Source organism: Lepidochelys kempii, chromosome 8 (genome assembly GCF_965140285.1).
Source record: "Lepidochelys kempii isolate rLepKem1 chromosome 8, rLepKem1.hap1, whole genome shotgun sequence".
Lineage (NCBI taxonomy): Eukaryota > Metazoa > Chordata > Testudines > Cheloniidae > Lepidochelys > Lepidochelys kempii.
Window position 1 is genome coordinate 57,003,933 of NC_136387.1, and position 25,641 is coordinate 57,029,573.

The 25,641-nt window shown below is 40.5% G+C and overlaps 1 protein-coding gene across 1 annotated transcript; it reads right to left on the minus strand.

Annotated features, from left to right (window-relative positions):
• Positions 1-1,005: 1,005 nt before the first annotated feature.
• On the minus strand, positions 1,006-11,470 carry PTGS2 (prostaglandin-endoperoxide synthase 2). Its single transcript, XM_073356704.2, has 10 exons — positions 11,303-11,470; positions 9,643-9,759; positions 9,346-9,489; positions 8,623-8,766; positions 7,888-8,069; positions 6,976-7,059; positions 6,445-6,691; positions 4,431-4,717; positions 3,549-3,696; positions 1,006-3,363 (listed from the first exon to the last, which is right to left on the minus strand). Exons 1-10 carry the CDS (start codon positions 11,352-11,354, stop codon positions 2,954-2,956), a joined length of 1,815 nt encoding a protein of 604 aa, XP_073212805.1. The 5' UTR covers positions 11,355-11,470; the 3' UTR covers positions 1,006-2,953.
• Between the last annotated feature and the right edge of the window lie 14,171 nt (positions 11,471-25,641).

The window sequence follows — 25,641 nt, forward strand, 5'->3', positions numbered from 1 at the left end:
GGATGAACTCCCAGGAATCTGGATGAGGGTGAGGCATAGCTGGAATCTTTCCCTTTGGTGGACAAAATGAACATCAAGTGTCTTCTTCAGGGATTTCACATTCTGGAGTTCTTCTCCATGTTTGGTTGCAGAATGAGATGTGAACAGGAAGTTAGTACTATGGACTGTTGAAATTGTCTGTATTGTGCAGTGGATGTGATCTCAGAGTTATGGGAATCATGTGGGTTTGTGTTCTGGATTGTGTTCAGCAAAATGTGAGTTTTCAAACACAATGGAAGTAAATACACTATTGCAAAGTTTGTGTCTCACTTTCTGGTGGCCGCATTTCAGCAGCTAGCTCCAGAGGGAGAGGATGAACCAGCCAAGATGGAATACCACCTCTGGTGTCTTGTTGCCTGATATGGTCGATTGTATGGTCTTCTGATTATTGCTTGTTCCAAGGGTCAGCCTATGGTTGGGAGATCAGCTATGATGACCTCTTTTAAAGAACTAGTCTTTGTTCATTATATTGATGGTTAATTATATTTGATAAAATTGCCCCCCATCCTGACTCTGCTTTTCCTTTTGCTCAGGCCCAGATCCTTTACTTTCTTTCTACTATGCCCCCCCAATCTTCTCTTAAAGAAAGCTGGAGTCCAGTGTGTTTTGCTGCCTTTCCCTCCTCTCCCCAATTCAGTACATACTAACTTGGGTATGTATTGGCTGGGAAGTTTTCATTTACATTTTTGTCCCCCACCCCCTCAAAAATAAATAAATAAATAATAAAATCAGGAACACTTTTCTGACACAAATTTTTCTAATTTTCAACACAGCTTTTGGCAAGTACTAATGCAAACATACAAATTCTAGATCTTGATTTATCCTAATCTTGCATTGTTAGTGAACTTAATGCCTTTTCTAAGATGAACTCTTGGGTGGAAGGGGAGAAAATAAAATTATATGGTGTTCTTGTGAATCAAGTAAATGTTCTGTTGCAATCAAGTATCAAAAACCAGTACTCACAGATAACGTCTGCAATGTTTTTATTTTAACAGTGGTATTTTAAACATGTCCTTTTTGTAAAAAAATAAACGTGGAAAAAAATCATTCAAGCATATTTATTATAAAACATTACAAATAAATAATTTCAAGTTGTCTTCGCCATATATGGTAATCATCCGAATCCTATCAGATGGGATTACATATTATTAATTAATAACTTATTTGAGTGCTGACATTGTGCTTGCATTGTACAAAATAGAGGAAGACCTGCTTTCTTTCCCATGTAGCTTTTGGTCTACATTCAAACTGTATGTATCTGGAAATCTCATTGTGAATTTCATATAGAAGGATTGGGCCCTAATTCTGAAAACTAACTCAGTTCAGATAGAGTGGGCAACAAGATGGTGCAGATTTTAAAACAAATATTTTTTTCCCCCGAGAGTGGATTAATGTTGACAGTTTTTGGGTAAGTGTATTCTCCAGGAGGAGATGAACGAATGTAAATTACATGTTCTGATCCATTTCACATCTCAGGTGACCTCCGGAATAGTCTTCCATTTATGAACATTTACAGTTCTAAATATAAGAAACCTCAACATCTTTTAATGTACATTGTGCTTTCTCCACTTTGTGCATTGCATAAAAACAAAAACAAATAAATAAATAAAAATATCCCCAAACTTATCTGTAAAAAACCTTCCAACCTCATACACTTCGGTGTACAATAGACTGTGTGTTCCTTTTTTAGTTACCAATATTGAAAATTACAAATTAACATATCTTAAAATGAGCAGCCCAATTAAAATAATCAAAGTGTAAAAACAAGTAACTAGAAATTTAGGGAAAGTCAATCAAATTGTAACAAGGCCATATTCATGCTGACGCTTTCCTATCCTATATTAAGGATGCAGTATATACAGTGCTGGGAAGACTGTATCTTTCAGATGTGATTAAAACTGAAGCCTTGTCCACAAGTGGTCAGTAAAGCTCCCTGGCCATTCTTTCTCCCAAAATAGTTTTCTGACCAATTCCAGCCTAAATAATTGCATTCTTTCTACCTAAATCCCCCCAGCAGTTTTAATAGAAAATGCCATTCTACACCCCCCCCCGCCTAAAAATAATTAAATGATCCTTGCAGGTAAAAATCTAAGGTGCTATTATAAAATCATTGTGTGTAATTTCTTGCTCTGATTTCTTGCCATTTACAACACAGCTATCAAAATATAAATGCCCTGTTATCCCAGCCTGGCACATAACTACTTCTAGCTAAACAGCAGCAAATCTTTCCCTCCACCCTACTCACACCTACGTCGTGCAAACTCCAAAACCTAATTGGAATTTAAACACAGGTTATATACTTTTATAAAGTAAATTTTAATTTTAAAAAGAGTATTAATGTAACATTGGTTTCAAAATCCAAAGTCAGAAAATAAAAGTTAAGGCTCTTAGTTAAATGTTAATATAAAATATGTGCATGATAGTGAGGTAGTGTTCGTGAGAAACTTAACTTTTTCATTTGCTGACTTTATACAAACATTTAAAGTTGCAAAATTTGTTTTACATTCATTTACTATTTATGGTACTGTAATTAGTAATTATTGCAGTTTTCATTAATCCAATTTTCTTGTTTTTTTGATTTTTCATTTTCAAATGAAAATATATGTTGGCAAAATAACTTATTCCTGTAGCGTTATGTTGCCTATTAAGTGACAAAACAAAACATTTACTGTCAAATTTTATAGCAAAACACCAGAAAAAAATTGGACCATTTTCATCCACTTTGGAATACTTCTTTCTGTTACAGAAGATGTAATAATGGATCCAGTGCTGCAAACTTTAAAAAACAGTGGTCTGCCTTGATCACTGGAACCCTTGTCCTGAATAAGACATAGCCTGGATTTCATTTTTTAAATATAAAGATATAAATATAATAATTTATACAATTATTTAAATAAATAAATAAATGGATGTATTACAATTCAGCAGATCTCTCTTTCATTAGTAACGTGGGGTTGATATCCTCCATTGCAGAGCTCGAGGAACTGACGTTAATGGTGGCCGTTTCTGTGGCTTCAGAGTTTAGGACGTGGAAGGCGGTGATGGGACAGCCCTTCACGTTATTGCAGATGAGCTTTTGTAGGGAGGCAGTATTGATTATTTCAAAGCCCACTTTTCCACCAAAGGTGCTTGGTTTCCAGTACTCCGGAGAACAGATAGCATTTCCCATCAGTCCTTTCAAAGAGAATGGTGCTCCAAGTTCCACCATAGTCTCACCAAAGATGGCACTAGGACGAGGCCTTTCTACTAGAAGGCCAGGATACAGCTCCATAGCATCAATGTCTCCATAAAGCTCTTCTAATTCAGCTGCCATTTCTTTTTCTCCTGTAATAATTAATAATAAATAAGAATAGTAAATGGAAAATCCCACCTTTTAGCACTTTTCTTTTGGTCTTTAATCCTACTTCCCACCACAACCCCAATTTATATAATCCTGGAAACAAACAGTGTCCCATCTACCATATTAGTCATTTGTAAGAAAAGGCCCCATTAGAAAGAATAGCTCTTACCTGTAAGTTCCTCAAATGACTTAAAAGGTTTCAGTAGGAAGCGTTTTCGGTACTCATTCAAGGACTGGTATCTCATCTGTCTGCTTTGATCAATTGAAGCCTTAGCTACTTTCTGTACTGCAAAAGGAACGTTCTTACCCCCAGCAACCTATTGCAAAAAAAAGGATACAAAGAATAATAAGAACTCTAGGCAAACTCCTCACAGCTTTTATAGTGTGTATAAACTTTGGGTGGAATCCTGCTTGCCTTCCTCAGGCAACATTTCCATTGACATGAATGTGGGTTCTTCTGAGTAAGGAAGTGTCCCTTGAATGGCTTTTAGCCCTACAATTCCCATTAACACTGCGGGAGTACCACAACCATGGCACAGCCCAACTGAGAAAATACAGCTATTGTACTGCACTTCTCTGAGAGTGCAACCTACTACAGTAGATATATTTGTTTAGGCCCAGAATTGCTAGGATTTTAACTTTACAACTGAAAATCACTATAAAATGAATGATATTTTCAAGTAAATGATATTTTTTGCAAGATTATATCAAGCTTTGGAAGAGTTTTTCCTTTTCCTTTTTAAATTAAAAGGCCATTTTTGACCTGACCCTGAAGCCTTCTTAAAAATAAAACTCTCATTGAAATCAGTGAGTTCTGTCAGTACTAAGAGTGCAGAATCTGGGCTCATGGACAATAACATTTAAAGTGCATTTGCTTTGGTAACTCCTGTACTAGGAAGAATTAGATTTTACTATTTGAACAAGCAGGTATCTTTCTTTTTCACAGAAGAAATTCCAAGTAAACTTTTTTGCCAAGTCTCTGGGTTATGTTAATTGGCACAAAAAATTTCTAGACTGTCCAAAAGCTAAAAAATGTTGTGAGAATGTTTACCCTGCCGGCAATTTGCTTGGAGAAGGATTTCACCATGTGGGAAAGGCCATGTTCCATCATGATAGAGTTGTTGTAGAGAAATTGCTGGAAAGTGTACTCCTGGTCATGGATCTGAAAACTGTCAGGCAGAAGTGGGTGCCAGTGGTACAAAGTGTTGAATTCAGCTGCAATTCTATTCTGATATTGAAATCGCTGGTTAAACAGCAGCTCGGGATCAAACTTCAGCTTGAAATAGTAGCCACTCAAGTGCTGCACGTAGTCTTCAACAACAATCTTGATAGTCTCTCCTGTTAGTTCAATGAAACAGGGAAAATGTGTATCAGTTTTGTTTGCTTGAACAATTCTGAATGTTCAGCCAGCTGTGTAAGAAAGGATGTAAATGGTGAGGTAAAATGGCCAAGGATTGTTCTAAAATAAATATATTTTGGGGGGAGTTTCAGAAGATGTCAGAGATTTCTTAATGGTTTGTGAACTCTTATGGAAAATGTTTCAGAGCAGCAGCTGTGTTAGTCTGTATTCGCAAAAAGAAAAGGAGGACCTGTGGCACCTTAGAGACTAACCAATTTATTTGAGCATAAACACAAGTACTCCTTTTCTTATGGGAAAGTTTTATAGAAGTGAATAGGGATGAAAATGATAGCAGTTCTAAAATGTAATAAACATTTAGAAATTAGTAGTGAAGAGTGTCCTTTCTATAATTTCCTTTAATAATTCTATAGCAACGACATAATTTGCTATTACATTCTATAGGATTTTTCTGTAGGGAAAAACATTGCTAATTTTATCCAGAAAAAGTTATAGATATCTCAAAAGAAAGTCTGAGTTGCTGTTACTGTCAAATACAACCATCTCCTTTTAGTATACTGTTGCATTCTTCATTTGGGGACAACTACTTAGTTGTCTTGCCCAAATGGAGTGTGCATAAACATTAACATGAAAATAAATGTCACTGGATAGAGACTAATATATAACAACATCATTTTGTATTAGCTTTTCAGTAACTTCCTAAATTCTAAACTGAATCAAAGCCTTCCTCTTAACCTGTAACAGAGAGCAGCGATTGCACTGAAGATAAGACACTTTAGCAGCAGGGGAAGGTCATTCGGCCACACACATACCTGACGTTTGAGAATTAGGCCATGTCTATACTTACAAGCTGATAGAGTCACAGCTGTGCCACTGTAAGAGTGCTTGTGTAGCCGTGTTGTGCCAATGGGTGAGAGCTCTCCTGTCTACATAATAAAACCAGCTCAATGGGTGGCGGTAGCTATGTCAGTGGGAGACATAGCGCGGTGCACACAAGTGCTAATGCTGGTAAAACTTATGTCTCTCAGGGGTGTGTTTTTTTCACATCCCTGAGTGACAAAAGTTTTGCTGATATAAGTGCTAGTGTAGATATGGCCTTAAACTCACCTCCCTGCTTCCTCACTATGCACCTCACAGTTCTAGTTCCCTTAGTTAAAGAAACAGAATGCCACCTGATTTAGGAATTTTCTCCACAGTTTGATATTCAAGATACTGGTTACAATGGACTGTTTTCTCATGAACCATCAAATACTGAACATAGGTCATGAAAACTTTAAAAAAGATTCCTTATGGTTTCATTTAACAAACTAAGTAAAATTTGTTCCATTATTAAACCTGTTGAAGCTGCCTAGGGGAGGAAAAATCTCCCAGATCATTGTAACATGTTAATAACTTTTTAAGTTCTGTATAATTAATAGCTGTTTTTAAAAAAACAAACAAACAAACAAGGCCTCCATTTTCAAAAGTGGACTAGTGATTTTGTGTCTCTCTGTTTTTGGGTGCCTAGCTCGAGACATCTTAAAGGAACCTATTTTCAGAAAGTTCTGATCTTCCTATTGTCTGAAAATACCTTTAAGGTATTTTAAGCTGGCCCCCCAGAATAAGGAGGCATGCAAAATCACTTTTGAGAACGCAGTCCCCTGAAGCTGGGGTCTATGTCTTTGTAAAATAGTTTAATATGGAAAGTCTGATTTTCAAGTTTACTCACCTATCAATATGAGCCTGGTAGTTTGGAACAGCTGCTCATCATCCCATTCTGGATGCACCTGCTTAAGAACGTCACAGACGCGATTGTGCTCCCTGAGCCATATTGTGGCATACATCATTAAACCTGGGACCAAACCAAACACCTCCTGGCCTACAGAAAATTGCAGGTGCTCAGGAATATGAGGTGGGTAGATCATTTCTGCCTCAGTGTCCTTCACAGTGGGAGGGTACATTTCTCCATCAATCATCTGCAGTTAAAAAAAAAAAAAAAAGGAGAGAGACTTAGAATCACTGATGATAAATAGATGTTCTCCAGTATTTTATTTTTCCCATTCTAAAAATACAGACTGTGGACCAAATTCTGCCCTTGTATTTAAGTGTGCAGCTCCTACTGAAGTAGATGGGACCTGCTAACACCATGGCTGAATTTGGCCCTCTGTGTTTTAACAACACTTCATACTATTAACAAATGTTAATTATAAAATTCCATTGTTCTCTTATTATACAGTAGGAATTTTAAAGTGAAACACACCTGATACTTCAGCTTTCCATCCTTAAGTAGCCTCAACTTAAGTTGTCTATCCAAAGTCTCTCCATAGACATGGTTCAAGTCAACCTATAAAATAAAAGTATTTGAAACATGAAGTCAAACTACATTTCTGGTTATTTTAGAATGGATCCAACTCCTGTTTAAGTCAATGGAAGTTGGATTGGGGCTTAAATGTTTTCATATTAAGTATACTATGATGATTGGCACCCTATGAATACATTACATAAAGATTTAAAAATAAAGTCAGTTTTTTTGTTAGAACTGGATCAAACTATGCACAACAATGAGTTTTAAAATTCGCACTCAGTTAAAAAAGACTGCTTCAAACATGTCTAAAAGAATGGACAGCCTGGAAACTCTACAATATAATATTGTAAGATTCTTGTGGACTTTTAAACTGGAATTGGTTTCAAAGAAACAATTGATACTCATGTGAAATAGTTGCTTTTCAATAGCAAAGTCTCTTTTAAAAGTGTAGCACATGACCATTATTTTACAGTACAGTATATGCCTTTTTATGCATGATGGAAACAGTCCAATAGAAAAAATTTTGGGGTCTCAGTAGATATGGATGGGTTTGTGTGGAAACAATAACACCACATTTCGAAAATTAAGACTGTGCAGATAAGGAGAACTAAATCGTTTGGTATTTTTGATAGAATTATTTAGGCTTCTATAGTCTGGACTGGAAATACCTCCATCTTGTTGAATAGGAGTTTTGCCTGCCTTGCAAACTGCAGTGTAAGGCTCTCAGTAATGCAAAGAATTCCGTGTAGTTATGTACGTCACAATGTTTATGTACGCTCCTAGCACTCTGAAGGATGTTGTTCTTGCCACAAAGGCTGATAAACTTTGCTATACTTTTCAGTGAGAGTCATAACTTTATGATCTTACCCCATGGCCAAGAGCTTTGGTGAAGGCTGGCCCTCTGTGGTGATCTGTCTTAAAGAACTGGTGGGTGAAATGTTGAGCAAAGAACGTGAACATCATATTTGTGCCTTGAGGATCAGGAATAAATTTTTTCCTCAGCAGAAATTTCTCCACAACTACTGCGGAATCTGGGAGCTCCTTCTTACCTGTAATTTAAAATCAAATCAGTTTATTTTTCCTTAAATTTGGAGGAAATAAGACTTACTTTATTATTCAATCCAGCTATGTCATTTTCTCCTTAGAACAAGTATCTATCACATGTGAAACCTATGAGCTAGATCCTCAGCTGGTGTAAACTGGCATAACTCCATAGAAATCAGTGGAGCTACTTGATTTATACCTGCTGATAGCTTAGCTATAACTTTTACAAACCTTATGCACTTGATTTAAAACACAACTTGATTGCTAAAAATCGTCATTTCTGCTATGTTGAATCTGCAACTCAATCTTTTCAATTTCTTTATTTTATTTCTAACATTTATCTCAATAACTACAGTTGGAGTCTGTGTAAATCATTACTTAGTTTTTAGCTCTTTGTACAGTATATCCAATACACAACCATTTTACAATATACTGTTGCAGATTTCAAAGACTGTAGCTCTATAAAAAATAGTCTGTTAAATGTTTTCCAAGAGGGCAAAATAATTTGACTTTCCCACACTCCACAATCAAACATTGGAAATCTCTTCTATTCCTTACCTTTAACACCCATGGGTGTTGGGCAGTCCAGTGCCACTGGTGGGAGGGTTCTAGTATAGAAGGAAAGGTTGGAATAGGCTTCCCAGTTTTTGTAACCATACTGGCTGTTGTATGTTGGTGGACTGTCAATCAAATGTGACCTTGCTAAAATAAAAAAAAAAAAAAAAAAGTATTTTTAAAAGTTGGCCTTAAAACAGTAAATTGAATTTAATTAAGCTACAAGGTCAAATCCTTTCCGCCTTACTTTTGGGTATAGTCCTTATTTAAGAGCAAATTTACAGTGTGGTACTTTCTAGTATTAAAACCTTATTTAATGGAAAACTGCAGTGTATAATATAATGTTTGAATCACTGCAATCAATTATTGAGATGAACAAATTACATGCTTTATAAATGTGTCATAATTTTTGTCTTACAAAAATAACAGAATAATTTTGAGCAATGGTGGACCCCCATGAAAAAAATCCCTTTCATCCGTTCTCCCACTCCTTGTGGTTGCTTCCTGATTATGAGGTGAAATGTATACCTGGCTTCTGCTTTCTACATTTCCTGTCCCAAAATACATTACCTGTCCCATATTTCTAAAGTATGTATGTATATAAAATCATGTATGTATATAAAAGTATGTATGTATATAAAATCACTAAGCAACACAGTATTTCCTTAAACTCCTGTGGCCAATGTCTACAACTGAAGGTTAATAGCACAAGGAGAGGATACTTACATGTCAATACATATCTCATGATGGAATCACGGAAGAAGGGAATGCTGTTTATTATATTCCAGACACCTTTGAAGTGAGTGAGGATGTAGTGGACAGTGTTTGGAGTAGGTTTCAATGTCAGTTTCAGCCAGGTCAAGAATTCCGCTGTGAGCATTGAGGGGAAAGATTAAGAATATTGTATTATTGTACTTATGAGGACTAAATAATATGCAAATCTGGAAATAAAATACTGGAATATTTTGCAGCTTTCGAGATTCATTATTGTTATTTATAAAAACATAACTTTCAGATACTTACGTGTAGTACAGTTTTCCCCATAAAATCCTGTCCTTGTACAATCACATTCATATCCATCAAAACCTGTCGTCATACATACTCCTCTGTTCTGGCATGGGTTTGAGCAGCAAGGATTAGCTGCAATGAAAATTAGAGTAATGTTAATAAAATAGTATTCGGAATGCATGAATCATTGTTTTCATCTCACGAAGCAAAGTTTTAAGAGCTATGTAAGCAATTTCCTGAGGATTATGGCAGAAAATAATCAAACTGTAGGTAGGACCAATTCAGACTAAACCCTGCACTGATATACTTAAAAGCTATTAATATAAGAAGAAAAAATATTGACAGTTATTTATGGGTGATTCATTTTCAGTTGGTATTATATGTAGGCAGCATTGCTAGAGAATTGATGACCCCTCTCAGAATGTTCAGATCATTTCTCAATATCCCATTTAAAAACTTGTCGTATAACTACAAGTTTTGAAGGTGGCAAAAAAGAATGGGGGGAAATGAAAAGTCATAATTTCTCTAGGCCTAATTCTGTTCTCAGAATTCAATGAAAGTTGGGTTTAGAGGGCATAACTAGACATCGTGAGAGCTATTTATAATTTCTTTAGCTCCAAATCCTAGATTTACCTGTTTCCTAGCCCTAAACCAGATACAGTGTTTTGTATGTCTCTTCCCCATCTCTCGACTCCCCAGAACACTGGAGAAATTTGGATGCTGGCTGAAAATTTGCAGCTGGTGCTCATCTCTACTAAGAATATCAGAAGCAACTTTTACACTTTGGGAATATTAGAAAATAATACAGTACTTCTCTTTTACTAGTAAATCGGAGAGGTTGGGATGTGAAGTCAACATGATATTTTTAATAATAACAACAATGTAAGAATGGTCCGTCTAGCCTGTGGTATCCTGTCTTCTGACAGTGGCCAATGCCAGGTGCTTTGGAGGGAATGAACAGAACAGGTAATCACTGAGTGATCCATCCCCTGTCATCCATTCCCAGTTTCTAGCAGCCAGAGGAGGCTAGGGACAACCCAGAGCATAGGATGGCATCCCTGACCATCTTGGCAGCTCCTGGATTACAATTCATGAGGTTCTGCACTAGCTCCCATGTCACCATGTCAGCTATGTCACTATAGCACATTCTTAAACCTGAGGCTCCATTTCTTAAAAGCGTGGGGTGTCATCAGTGCTATTCAAAAGCCAGCGGCACTCATTAGAAAATTAATTCTGAATCTCGCTCTCTCTGTAGCGCCCTCAAGCCTGTGCAAAACTGCATCCATCCAAGTCTCGGAACAAAGAGAACACAAATTAAACAAAAGGCACCACGGCAGCTTCATAGAATCATAGAATATCAAGGTGGGAAGGGACCTCAGGAGGTCATCTAGTCCAACCCCCTGCTCAAAGCAGGACCAATCCCCAATTTTTTTTTTTGCCCCAGATCCCTAAATGGCCCCCTCAAGGATTGAACTTGCAACCCAGGGTTTAGCAGGCCCATGCTCAAACCACTGAGCTATCCCTCTCCCCCACCCCAACTCTGCAAACTCTTCAACTCTGCAAAAAGGAGATCGCAAAGCACTGCAAGCAAATGCCAGCGAAGGCAGCTCAGACAAGTGAAAAATGTCCTGGAGAGTTTCCGCGGCGCTGAGACAAAGAAGGTTTGAGTACTAACCTGCTTGGCTGAAAGCCAGGAGACCGATGATTAAAGTGCAGGGCAGAATCATATCCCAGTGGTTCTTCACGAAAGGAAACTTGATGCTGTGTTGCCCCGTCAGGTTCTGTAGAGGCAGCTACTTCTGCTTTCTTTCCGCTTTCCCGGCACGTTGTAGATTGCGTCCACGATTAACTGCATCCTACTTATGGACCAATGAGAGAGTGACGTACAAGTGCGTCCTGCATCCGGAAACAGCCCCCCCTCCCCTTCCCCATACATCATCTGAATGGAAGAGGGAAATTCCTGCAGTGTGTAAAGAGGGGAAGACACCCCCTCCCCCAACTTCCTTCCCAGGTTATGGGATCGGGGGAATCCCCAACCCACGAGACTCAGTTTCCCATGCGCCCCCCCCAACACATGGGCGGAGGTCGGTCTCTCTCACACGGTTCCCAGCTGATCTCTAGATTTAGCAAAAATCTGGAAGGCCAGGCTTGAGCTGCGTTGTACCTTGGGAGCTCCATCTCCCAGACTCTTCCGCCGGGAATCTGCCGTGCAGCTGCCGCGCTCTCCCTGCCGGGGCCCCTGGCGAGAGAATGGAGAGCCCGCGCTTCGTTCGTGCCTCGCTCCGATCACAAATGCAGCAGCCAAAGAGGGGCCCGAGAGAATCGACAGCCCCTTGCTTTGTTCCCTCTCGTGTAATCACCAGGCTCTCCCAGCGCTTCAGCCGCTGCCGCTTTCTTGCAGACTTCTTCACAAACAAAAAAAGAGCGTCCCGGGTTGAAATTTGGCCTCAATCTCTTCCTTTCTCCCCGCCCCCCCCCAAAAGAATCACCTCCGTCCCCAGCACCTTAAGAGAAGCCAAACATATAATGTCTACTTTTACATTTGTAATTGCTCCCTACTATGAGCTCAACTCAAAATAGACCACAATATGCTCTACATCAGTGGCTCTCAACCTGTCCAGACTACTGTACCCCTTTCAGGAGTCTGATTTGTCTTGCCTACCCCCAAGTTTCACCTCACTTTAAAACTCCTTGCTTACAGAATCAGACACAAAAAGACGAAAGTATTACTGAAAAATTGTGTACTTTCTCATTTTACCATATAATGATAAATTACAGATGGAAAACAAATTTGTATTGTTTGCCTTTTTAGGTTCCCACCTTTACCTGGAGAGCTGTCCTCCCAGGTTACAACTGAAAAAAGACACACCAGGTATATTTTTTAGGTGTAGTATTCCTTTTATTTTCCCCAACCATTGAAGAGTCAGCCAAGTCTGATACTGGGGTTGGTATCATTTGAGCTTATACACATCACAGCTCTGTCCTTCAATCACTTCAAAATTGGGTTTCATGTGAAAGTTTGAGAGTTTCCCTATTGCCAACCTTCCACTGTATTTGTTGTAGGCATTGGTTCAAATCCTACTGTCCTTAAGCCTGTGAAAAAGGCAAGCAAAGTTTGGCCCAAGGTGTCTATTTAAAAATATCCATGACATGGACAAGTGGTCCCTTGGCATAAATTGAATTTGGTTTTCTGACTGCAAACTATACTTTCACAAATGACTTTTTCAAAATGATCACTACTGTCAAACATTTAAATTCATGTAGTACCTAAAAGCTCCAGTCAGGACTGGGTTCTGTTGTGGTGGTCAAGACAGACAGACAGAGGCAATTCCTTCCAGGAAAGATTTATTACCTTAAAACAAAACAAACAAAACAACAAAAACAACACAACGAGGATAGTATTGGGAACAGGGATGATGACAATGATCAGATCCTCCTCCCACACCCCCCAAAAATCTGTTAGCCAAGTTAGTCTTGATTGTCCTTATAAAGTGTTCTTTATTAAGATTTTAATCAAATTATGATAGTGTATTGCTATTATATTCATTGTTTAAAACAATTTGTTTAAATATTAGGAGATGGATTTCATTTAAATGTTTTAAGTGGGTCTTTATGATTTTTTAAATGAAAACAAATAGATGAAAATTCAGACAACATCTCATTTTACTTCTGCATAGGCATTGTCTGTTAGGATAAAAACAATGAGGAGTCCGGTAGCACTTTAAAGACTAACAGATTTATTTGGGCATAAGCTTTCATGGGTAAAAAACCCACTTTGATCCAAGCATTTGAAGAAGTGGGTTTTTTACCCTCGATTGTTTTTAGGATACAGACTAACAGGGCTCTCCCTCCGATATCTGTTAGGATAGCAGTTCAATCACAGGTTTCAGTCAGAAATAATAATGTAACCTTTTCCTTGCTACCAGTCGTTTAATTCCCTACCAGCAAACATTGATACACAGTGAATTTAACTACATTTCTACTTGGTTCCTTCTCTTATGAAATACATATAGGTCCTTAGTGATGGTTTACCTTTATTTTATATATGTTAACTATCTTAGAAAGGATGCATAGGAATGGCAATATGCTCAGATGAATGGTTCATTTAGTCCATTAGTGGACAGTGCTGGATGCTTCAGAGGAAAGTGCAAGAAACCCCTTAGGGTTTGTTTTAGGCTGAGCAGATAGCAAGTGTGAAAAACTGGGACACTTTTTGAGGGGCTTGGGGGTATAGTTGCATATGTAAAGTTGCGTATGTAAGACAAAGCCCCTAATATCAGGTCACCCTAGTATGTCTACACAGGAAAAAAACAAAATATCCAAAACCAAAAAACCCATGGCAGTGAGTCTCAGAACCAGGGTCAGCTGACTTGGCCTCAAGCTGTGCGGGGGCTAAAAATAGCAGTGTAAACTTTGGAGCTCAGGCTGGAGCTGGTTTCTGAAACCCAGTGAGAGGGGAGAGTCTTGGAACTGAGCTTGAACATCTGCTATTTAGCCCTGTAGCATGTCTACAAGAGACTGAATCAATTGTCCTAGACTCTGAGACTTGCTGCCACAGGATTTTTTTTGTTTGTTTTTCACCATGTAGGAATATGTGTAGTGGACAATTCTAACCTGTCACTGGAGATATTTTTTTCTTAAACTCAATCAGTTAGTGCAGAGGTTCTCAAATGTCATTGCACTCCGAGCCTCTTTTGACAAAAAAAAATTACTACATGACCCCAGGAGTGGGGACTGAAGCCTGAGCCTACCCAAGCCCCAGCAAGTCTAAGCCAGCGCTGGTGACCCACTTTGAGAACTGCTGAGTTTGCGCTTTGAATCCTAGCACAGATGGTTACCTTAGTTTTCAATATGAATCGAAAAGCCTGATGTGCTGAATTTGGTTTTCTCATGAACCACAGATTTCCCGTGTGACCTTCGGCAAGTCACGAAACATTCTTTTCTTCAATGCCTTCAACCGTAAAATGAGGTTCTGTCCCTACTTAACTGGGGGTTTGTGAGCTAAATTAATTAGTGTTTGTGAAATTCATTGAGATCCTCAGGTGGAAGGTATACAAATGGAAAGCCTTTTTAGTGGGTCTGCATACCAATGCTGATTTGGGGGCCTCCTGGATAGACTTTTATGCATCTGTTTTCTCAAAAGTATGACCACGATTTTATAGATTTGAAAAACCACTAAATTTGAATTATTTTTTAAAATAATCATAGAAAAAAAGTAAAAGTAGGAAATACTGCAGAGTTTCTAACAAAGGCAGGAGATTCAGAGCTGGCAATGTAGGAATATTATGGAAAAAGAAATAGTTTTGCTGTCGTTGGAGACTTGTCTCTTAGTTACATATTCTTCAGTAGAATCACATATCACCTGTGGTTCTGGGGTATGCTAGGGATATAGCCAATTTTTCATTCATTTTGTTAAATTTAATGATTGTAAATATATAAAGTGTGAATGCAAGAAACAATGGATAGAGTTCTCCAGTTTGCTACTGTCAGAGGTAGCCAAAGGAAAATTCCCCTTGTGTAGCGGGACTCTGCTAGTGCAAAACTGGTGGAGACTTCTTTGCCAGCCAACCTAAACACCTCTGACTTAGAAGGTAGGAGGGGGACTTATTGGGGTGAGGCAGAGCAGAAGTCCCTTATGCATATCCTCCATTGGTGTAAGGTCGCTTTGGGACCTACATTAGTGGTGTAAGTTAAGCAGCTGCTCAATTGCTCTAACTTACATGGGAGCAGGATTTGATTTCCCTCTGGGCCTCCTCTTCTCTCTACCATGCATAGACGTAGAAATGACAACATAAAGTATAGTGTTGTCATGACAGGTGGCATTGTACGTGTTGTCTTACAAGTTTTTTTCTTTGCATGCGAGCAAGTTTTTAGTCTTTGAAGAAATACTGTCTTATTGTTAATTTATGTGGTAGTCCTTTGACAGAAGCTCTGGCAGATAGTTGGAGACAGTTCTTGGGTTAGTATAGCTTCCTGCAACCCACCATTGGCATGTGAGCTGAAATTTCTCCAAGAGGGACTTGCCTGAGTGCTGTTTGATTGATGCAATTCCAGGACTGGTGTAGCTGTGTGAATAAAATACGTCACACTTAAAATATACCCAGACTCCTCCACTGGGAAACCGACCAAGAAAGCCCCAGACATCTGCGATCAAATGGGAAGAGGTGACATTGGTGTTAGAAGTGGACTGCTGCTGTTGGAACGACTGTGTATAACAATTGCTGCACCTTGGTCCTGGAGAGCTCTTGAAGAGGGTTCTCCGAAATTCTTGTTACAATTGTGCCACTAAATTGGTGGGAGGTTTGGATTGATTTCCCTATCAGGGAATTGCTCTCCTCTGGATACTACTAACTTATCCTTCCCAGAGAGTTTTGACATCTCCGTGGGGCAGGATCTATCTTTTTCCTTCTGTGTTTGCACAGCACCTAGCACAGTGGAGTTCTGGTCCATAACTGGGGCTCCTAGGTGGCTTGTCCCTGGGAGTCATGAAAATACATCTGAAGAGTGATTTTTTTCTTTTTTGGCCAAATGGTATGTATTCTGTACATGGTGTGTATAGTTTGTTGTACTAAGTATAGTCTGAAGCAGTAGAAACTGAATCTTGCAGCTAACACGGGGAAGGATTTATTGAGTGTTACTGCCCTCTTCTGCTTGATGTTTGTTTCGTACAGTGTGACCAGATAAGGATAAGTGATTGTAGGGGCAGAGAATTTGCTATTTTATTTTAGATTTTGTCTGCATTTTAATGATAATCCTTGCATTTCACAAGTTTACGGTCCATGGTACAAAACATCTGTCCAAGGATAAAACTTTACAAGTTCAAGCCCTATTTAAAAAACACAATCAACCCCTGCTCACCCAACTATGTAAAAAAGGAAGGAATCTGGCTGCACTAAGACAGGTTTCAGAGTAACAGCCGTGTTAGTCTGTATTCACAAAAAGAAAAGAGTACTTGTGGCACCTTAGAGACTAACCAATTTATTTGAGCATGAGCTTTCGTGAGCTACAGCAACCTTAAGAAATAAAAAATGCTTTCAGATACTTTTTGTGCTACCCAAATACCAAATTACAGCCATTAAAAATTGATTTTTGGCAAGCAATTGTTCTAACATGATCTTCTTATTTCTTGATGCTTTGAAAAAAATCAGTGAAAAAGCTGATTCAGTCCCCAGATACATGCAAACAATTTTTTCAATGACAGTTGTATAGAGATAAGTCAGGGTAATGTGTCCTGCGTGGCTAAAATATATACTGCTGAAAAGTGGCAAGGGTATTACTACATGTGATGACTTATAGTATGGTTTGGTATATATAATTCAGTGAAAAAAAAATCAAATAGTAACCACTGGCAAACAACATTAAAAATCACAAGCCAAGCCACTCACAATTATGAGAAGGGCTTAAAAATAGTGAGCTAAAAGCATAAATTTTGTATCCTTTTTTTATTTGCCTCCCGTTTTTTGAGCTATGAAGTTTCAGGTTTTCCAGCTTTCCTCTACTACCTGTGGGTCTAGAAACTTATTCTTTTCTTCAGTTGAAAGCTAATATTCTCAGTTTTTCACATGACTATAGGAGCTGGGCATATCATAAAATAATAATCCTGAGACTCCAGAGAAAATCATGAGCACTGGTAGCCATGCATTTATTTTGTCTGAGTGGCAGTGAGTGGGCAGTGGGAATGGCCATGTTTCCAAACTGAGATGCTGTCATCGTTTCCTAGGTTTCATTACTGGAGTGAAGCAAACAGCCATGTTTTCTCCACTCTGTGGGCTTATTTTATTTTCTGCCCATGTTGCACACCAGTAACCTTGGAAAACGTATACATTTGGAATCAACGGCTTATGTTTTTAAAAGGCCCAAACATATTTATCAGCCAAATGATATTTTTATACTTCTGCACTGAAACCCAACAGACCATAGTAAACTACTCTCAAATCAGCTAATGAATAAATCTGAGAGATTATGAAATGTTTGTGGACAATTCACAAACACAAAAAGGCAACCTTCATCAATTTTTTCATAACAAAGGGTTTTGCCCATTTCTGGTTCCTAATAAGATCAAATGTGGTCAGTTCAATAAATCCCTTACTGAATACTGTGTTCAGTTCTGCTTATCCATGCATGAGAACAATGAATTCAAACTGGAACAGGTGCAGAGATAGGCTACTAGGATGATCAGAGGCATGGAGAGCCTATCTTATGAGAGGAGACTAAGGGTATGCCTACACTTTGAGCTGTGGGTGTGATTCACCCACTATTTCTCATCAAGCTAGCCTACTAAAATAGAATGTAGCTACAGCAGTGTGAATGATGGGAGGGGCTAACTACTCCGACTGCATGTCCATCAGAGACCATAGGCATGTACTCAGGCAACTAGCCTGTCCTACACATGTGTTGCCGTGGTTACGTTCTATTTTTAGCATTCTAGTTCTGTGCAAGCTAACATGAATGTCACCTCAAGCTGGGAATCCCATCTCCAGCTTGCAGTATAGACATACCCTAGAAGAGCTTGACTTGTTTAGCTTAGCAAAAGAAGGCTGCAAAGGGGTATGACGGTGCTGTATAAACACATCCAGAGATAAACACCAGGGAGGGAGAAGAACTTTTTAAGCTAAAGGACAATGTTGGCACAAGAACAAAAATGTAAACAAACACGGATAAATTTAGCCTGGAAATTAGAAGGTTTCTAATCATTAAAGGAGTGAGATACTTCCACTAGGAGTAGTGGGGGCAAGCAATCTAACTAGTTTTAGGATGGAGTTTGTTAAACTTGTTGATCATTAAATTATATGATGGCGTTACCTTAATAGCAGGGAACTGGACTCAGTGAATCAGGAGCTCCCTGCTAGTCCCATGTTCATGTTTTCTGTGATTCACACCAAAATGACCTTACACTAGGGTGACTAGACATCACTTTTTTTAAAGGGACAATCCTGTATTTAAGCCCTCCTGCAGCTCTCCCAATTTTTTCTTAAAAACTGGCAAATTGTCTGGTATTTTCGGTCTGCCCACATCAGTACTGGCAGGTCCTACAGCTGGCCAGATCCCTGCTCACCAGCCGCTTGCCCACCAGTGGTGGATGGGGGGGAGGGGTCCAGTGGCCAACAATGCGGGTGGGTGTGCAAGGCTGGTGGCAGGGCAAAGCTGCAGTGACCGGGGCCGGCTGCTCCCCCGCTTGTCTGTCAGCGCAGCCCTCGCTGAGTGCCAGCTCTCGGCCAGCAGGATCCCACCCCCGCTCCCATCTCCGGCCAGCACTGGCTGCGTGTGCGTACTGCAGAGGCTGGAGAATGTGAGCAGGCACCAGGCGGTGGCCAGTGTGTCCCCTCTGCTGCCCACCCATCGACCCTTTATGTGCTCCCCTTTTCACTGTCCTCTCCCTGCTTTGCTCCTTAGGCCCGCCCCCCCGTCCCAGCCCTGCTGCTTCTCCATATGTCCCCCATCGGAGCGCGTCCCACTCCCAGCGCTCTGCAGAGAACCAGCCCCTGGTTGGAGCGCTCAGCTTGCCAACAGCCTGGTTGACAGGCTCCTTCCTTCCCCCACTGCTTCTGGCTGTGCTGGAGCCCTGGGAAAGCCCAAGACCCTCTAGCCTTGGAGCGCTGGCCAAGAGGACTTGAGCCCTGCATATACTAAAGCCCCGCAAAGTGCTGGCACAGGGAAGCCTCTCTGCCCCTCAGCTAGGCTCTGGAGTGGTTGGGGAAGCAATTTCCAGCCTGTTTGCACCCCGACCCTGCAGGCTCCACAGCAGCCCCCCAGGCAGGGACTTAGCACCCTCTTTACCTCCCCCACCCTAGGTCCTGCCCTTAGGGAGTGCGGGACTGCTCCGTCCCCTAGGCACCCTCCCATGCTGAGCCATCTTTCTGGCCGGGTTCACTGAAGCCCCTGCAGTCAGGTTTCCTGGGCCCTGGTGCACAATGCAGCCTTAGGCTTAACCCCTTCCTGCCTGTAGCCAGGGGACAGGAGGCAGCTGGGTTATGCCGGTGGCCAGCTGCAGCCTGGAGGTGTTAGTTGCCTTTCAACACTGCAGGAAGGAAGGGACAAGCTGCTTCCAGCCACAGGGGAGGGGGGTGAGAGTGGGGAGGAAGAGATGAGCTCTGCAAAGATAAGGCCAGGTCATCCCCCCCCCCCCCTTCCCTCCCACACAGTACTGAAAGGCTGCTGCTGGCCACATTCTGGTGTGAATCCTGGCAGAAATCTGGGGAAGGGAGGCATGTGACCCTGCATGGCCCCCCCGATGTGTTGCCTCGTGAAGATGGGGTGCCAGGTACCAGGAGAGGCTGGTTTGTCCCTGGGGCCCAGCCAGGCCTGGAGGGCGGAGAGTGGTCGGTCACTGCCCCCCCCCCCCCCAACCCCCCATGTGAGAGAGGTGTACGGGAGTACGTGTGTGTCACCTCTCCCCATGTGAACCCTAAATCCATAAACATAAGAATGTAAATAAAAAGAATCCTACCACATAGTATTTCTTTTAACAGGGGCTCAGTCAACTTGATGTTGTTTGAACATTTGAACTGCATAGTTCAGATTGATTGCTGTTGAACTCGCTTGAATATGAGTAATTTTACCATGGGTCCTGTATTCAGCATAGGGAAATGTGGTCACCCTACCTACACAACCAAAGGGCCAAATTCTCTACTGGTTCAAATGGGTGGAAACGCCACACAAGTCAGTGGAACTGTTTGCACTTACACTAGTGAATTGGTTACAAAACTCCTTTAATGGGTTTCAGATGTTTTCTTTTCCCTTGCTATTCTGGGAAGAACATCATCCTGTTTAATGATATGTAACTTTCTGGCATGATACACCAGTTTTATTTCTTCAATCTGTACTTTTCCGCTCTTTCATTGAAAAATACTTACTTCCTGCTTTCCAAAGCTTGTATGTGTCCAGAACAAAGATACATTCTTGAAAGAACCATTAGTAACTTGGCCAGTACCCAAAATGTAATAGTGACTCAGCCATAATTTAGAAAGAATGTTACTGAAACACTTCAAATTTAGAGTAAAACATGGGCCTTGGGCTTTCTCATATGGTCATATTCTATCACTAATAGGCTTAATAGTAGGACTGGCAAGTGATTAAAAAAATTAATCATGATTAAGCATGAAATAATCACGCTGTTAAACAACAATAGAATACCTTTTATTTCAATATTTTGGGATGTTTCTACATTTTCAAATATATTGATTTCAATTGCAACACAGAATACAAAGTGTACAGTGCTCACTTTATATTTATTTTTATTACAAATATTTGAACAGTAAAAACCAAAAGAAATAGTATTTTTCCATTCACCTAATACAAGTACTGTAGTGCAATCTCTTTATCATGAAAGTTGAACTTACAAATGTAGAGTTATATATAAAAATAACTGCATTAAAAACAAAACAATGGAAAACTTTAGTGCCCATGAGACTCCTAAGTCCTACTTTTATCGTGAAAGTGAAATTTATAAATATACGTACTGCAACCCGAAACTAAACAATGTAAAACTTTAGTGCCTACAGGTCCACTCAGTCCTACTTCTTATTCAGCCAATCACTAAGACAAACAAGTTTGTTTACATTTTCAGGAGGTAATGCTGCCTACTTCTTGTTTACAGTGTCACCTGAGAGTGAGAACAGGCTTTCACGTGGCACCATTGTAGCTGGTGTCACCAGATATTTATATGCAAGATATGCTAAAGATTCATATGTCCCTTCATGCTTCAACCACCATTCCAGAAAACATGTGTCCATGCTGATAATGTGTTCTGCTTGGTAACGATCCAAAGCAGTGCGGGCCGACTCATGTTCATTTTAATCATCTGAGTCAGATGCCACTAGCATTTTCATTTTCTTTTTTGGTGGTTCAGGTTCTATAGTTCCCACATTAGAGACTCTTTTAAGACTTCTGGAAGGATGCTCCACACCTCATCCCTCTCAGCTTTTGGAAGGCACTTCAGATTCTTAAACCTTGGGTCAAGTGCTGTAGCTATCTTTAGAAATGTCACATTGGTACCTTTGCATTTGTCAAATCTGCACGGAAGGTTTTCTTAAAAAGAATAACATGTGCTGGGTCATCATCCGAGACTGTTATAACATGAAATATATGGCAGAATGTGGGTGAAACAGAGCTGGGGACATACAGTTCTCCCCCAAGGAGTTCAGTAACAAATTTAATTAATGCATTATTTTTTTAACAAGCGTCATCAGCATGGAAGCATGTTTTCTGGAATGATGGCTGAAACATGAAGGGGCATACGAATGTTTAGCATATCTGGCATGTAAATACCTTGCAATGCCTTACAAAAGTGCCATGCAAATGCCTGTTCTCACTTTCAGGTAACATTGTAAATAAGAAGTGGGCAACATTATCTCCTGTAAATGTAAACAAACTTGTTTGTCTTAGTGATTGGCTGAATAAGAAGTAGGACTGATTGGACTTGTAGGTGCTAAAGTTTTACATTGTTTTGTTTTGGATTGCAGTTATGTAACAAAAAAAATCTATATTTGTAAATTGCACTTTCACAATAAAGAGATTTCACTACAGTACTTGTATGAGGTCAATTGAAAAATACTGTTTCTTTGGTTTATCATTTTTACAGTACAAATATTTGTAATAAAAATAATATATATTGAGCACTGTACACTTTGTATTCTATGTTGTAACTGAAATGAATATATTTGAAAATGTAGAAAAACATCAAAAATATTTAATAAATTTCAATTGGTATTCTATTGTTTAACAGTGCAATTAAAACTGTGATTAATCACAATTAATATTTTTAGTTAACTGCATGAGTTAACTGTGATTAATTGACAGCCCTACTTAATATAAATGTTCAATAATTGATTTGGTTTAAAAATGTCAAGGTAATCATCCATTAGTTTGCCTGCCTGGACTATTTAATCTATAAACTCTTTGACTCTCTTAATGTGTGGTTGAATAATGTTGAGTACAGTGGGGCCCCATTCTTGGCTGGGACCTCTAGACGTTACTGGGATACAAATAAATAATAAGCGACAAGGCAATGGCAGAAAAGCAGAAAAGGTAATCAACTAGGGATGAATTAAGCAAGGTATGAGTGAGCAATTCACAGAAAGGGTGTGTGATGTTCTGTTTGGTCAAATAAATTGTTCTATAAAAATTTAGTTTGCACTTCCAAATTCGTAGTGAAAAAATGTTAACAGACCTTTGTTTCTGATCTTTGATATGGCCTCCAGAATACACTAGAATCCACTTCTTGTGAATTTGAGTGATGAATTCCATTTGACGTCTGTGAAGGTATAAGGGATAACATTCCTCTAGAGCCAGAGTCTTGGGGAGGGCCTGGCTGTTGATTAGCCTGCTCTCTGCACCTGAGACAAGAGGTGGTACTTAAATAGCTGACTCTTATAACAGAAGGCAGCAGGAATGTGGGAGTGGGGCACCTCAACGTCCTTCTGGAAGTGGAGAAGCCTGAGGTGGTGCTCCCTTTGGACTGCCACTGAGGTTATTGCTGAGGAACTGCTCCAGAAAACCAAACAGGCAAGGGGGAGACTGTTTGGGGAGCCTTTGGAGGGCTGATGCTCTGAGGTAAAAGTCAGGAAATCTTGTTATGTGAATTACTGGGATGAAGGACTGATTTGTGGGAAGGGACTGCCATGCTTGTGCAGACTTTGAAGTAATAGTCTGCAAGAAGAGGGATTCTGTTTTGCTTAGAAGGCTCAGTTAAAGAAGTTACCCCATCTGAAGGATCTTGGCAACTGTGGAAGCATTCTGATCTTTGGAGGGATAAGCCTGGGCATAACGAGTAAAATGGTCAATGCCCATAAAAGATATTTACAGTACCCCTGTGATCAGGCTCTAATGACAGAAAGTTCATAAAGACAAACTCCATGGGTGCCGAACTTGTGATGCTGACAAGAGGGGCTGCCTGCTTAGGCAGAGTCTTTCGTCAGATACATTTGGTGCAGGTGTGAACATGGTGGGCAATATCCTCCCCCATTCAGGACCAGTAGAATCTTGCCTCAACTAGGGCCTCCAATTGCTCTTCTCCCAGATGCCCCATTTGACTGTGGCAGGACTCTAACATGCCTCCCTGGTATTTCTGCGGTAGCATCAATTGCTTTGGGTGAGGCTTTTGGGAATGCTTCTGTCCTCGATAAAGTCATCCATCCTGAACCAATAGGTGGTCCTATTCCTTTAGCCAAAGAGCCTCCTCTGGGTGACTTGGTCAGATAGCCTTGGGATCCTTTCCCCTTTCCAGTGCATAAAGGATGTCCTTCATCCATGGATCAGATTGTTGGGCATGCTCCACCTCCTGATCCTTTAGTCTGGGCAGCTGAGGGTACTGTACTCTAGTAAAACGTTAGTAGACTATGGGTGTGGCTTCTGGTGGTGCTCCCAGACAGGCAATTGCTCATTCTCCATTGGCTGTGGATTTTTCCTCCACAATGGATACTCCCGTTGGCATAAAGCTCTCAGTTCAGGGCTCCCCACATTTATCGGATCATTGGGTGATAACTCCTTAAAGTGAGGCCGCCGAGACAAGGCATCTGCATCCTTGTTTGTTCGACCGTGTTGGTACTGCAGGGTGAAATCATAGGCAGAGATTGCCACTAACTACTGGTGTCCTGCTACAGATAATTTTGCTGTTGTCTTTACATATGGCAAAGGATTATTATCAGTCTTTAAAGTGAACTTGGCCCCACAGAAGCAGTCATGGAAACTCTTTGTCATGGCTCACCTCAATGCCAGGAACTCCACTTGATGAGCAGCGTAGTTTCTCTCAGTTGGTGTGAGGCCTCAACTTGCAAAAGCTACTGATTAGAGTTTGCCCTCACACTCTTGATAAAGGAGGGCTCCTAACCCAGTGTAGCTTGCATTGCATGAAGTTCATATGACTGGGTAAGATCAGCATACACCAAAACAGGTTCTTAAGTGAGTCGTTGAAAGATTTTATGGAAAGCTTCCTCACACTCAGCAGTCCACCATTTTCTGAAAGGTGCACCCACATTAAAGTATTGATTCTGAGGTGGGTTCCCCTTCTTCTTATTTGTCGGGGGGTATCCCTTGGTGAGCTCTGTGAGTGCATGCACAATGTGCGAAAAATTCTTTATGACCCTGCGGTAATAGCCACAGAATCCCAGAAATGACTAATTCCTTGAGAGTCGTGGGCCTCAGCCAAGTGGTTATCGCCTTCACCTTCTCTGGGTCTGTAGCTATACCATCTGCAGACACTATGTGTCCCACATACTGCACAGATATTTGGCAGAAGATGCACTTGTCTAAGGATAACTTGAGGCCAGTCTTTTCTAAATGATCCAGCACTTTGCACAGCCGAGTCTCATGTTCTTCTAAAGTGCACCCAGACACCATGTCATTCAGTACACCAGATGCTCTAACAGGTGCATGTCCCCTACCATCCACTCCATGATTTGTTGAAATGTGGCTGGAGCCCCAGACACTCCCTGAGGCATGCGATTAAACTGGTAAAACCCCAAGGGGCAGATAAATGCTATTTTCTCCCTGTGACCGTTTTCTCTGAGACCATTTTTTCAGACTATTTTCTCTGGTACCATGGGTACTTGATAGTATGCATTGCAGAGATCAAGGACGGAGAACCAGCGGATGCCGTCAGGCTATCCAAGGCATCATCCACCCGGGGCATTGTGTATTGTTCTCTGGTTCAGAGTGTGATAGTCCATGCACATGCACATCTTGCCACTTCTCTTTCATACTACAATGATCGGCGATGTGAAGGGGCTCCTGGATTCCTCAATGTTACCTGCTTGAGCCAGTTCCTGTAGGTGCTGCCTCACATCTTTGATATCAGCGGGGGGCTAATCGTCTTGACTTCTCTCAAAAAGGCTGACCAAAAAGCATTTGGATATGGTGCTCCACATCGTGAACACACCCAACATCCCAACTTGTGCATAGTTTTCCTCTTGACTAACTTCTCACACGGTGGTCCTTCCACTCGGCAGGAATGGGGGAATCCCCAAACGGGAAACTATCTCTCCCAAAAGATCTAGCCTTGGTCTCCTCTTGGTATAG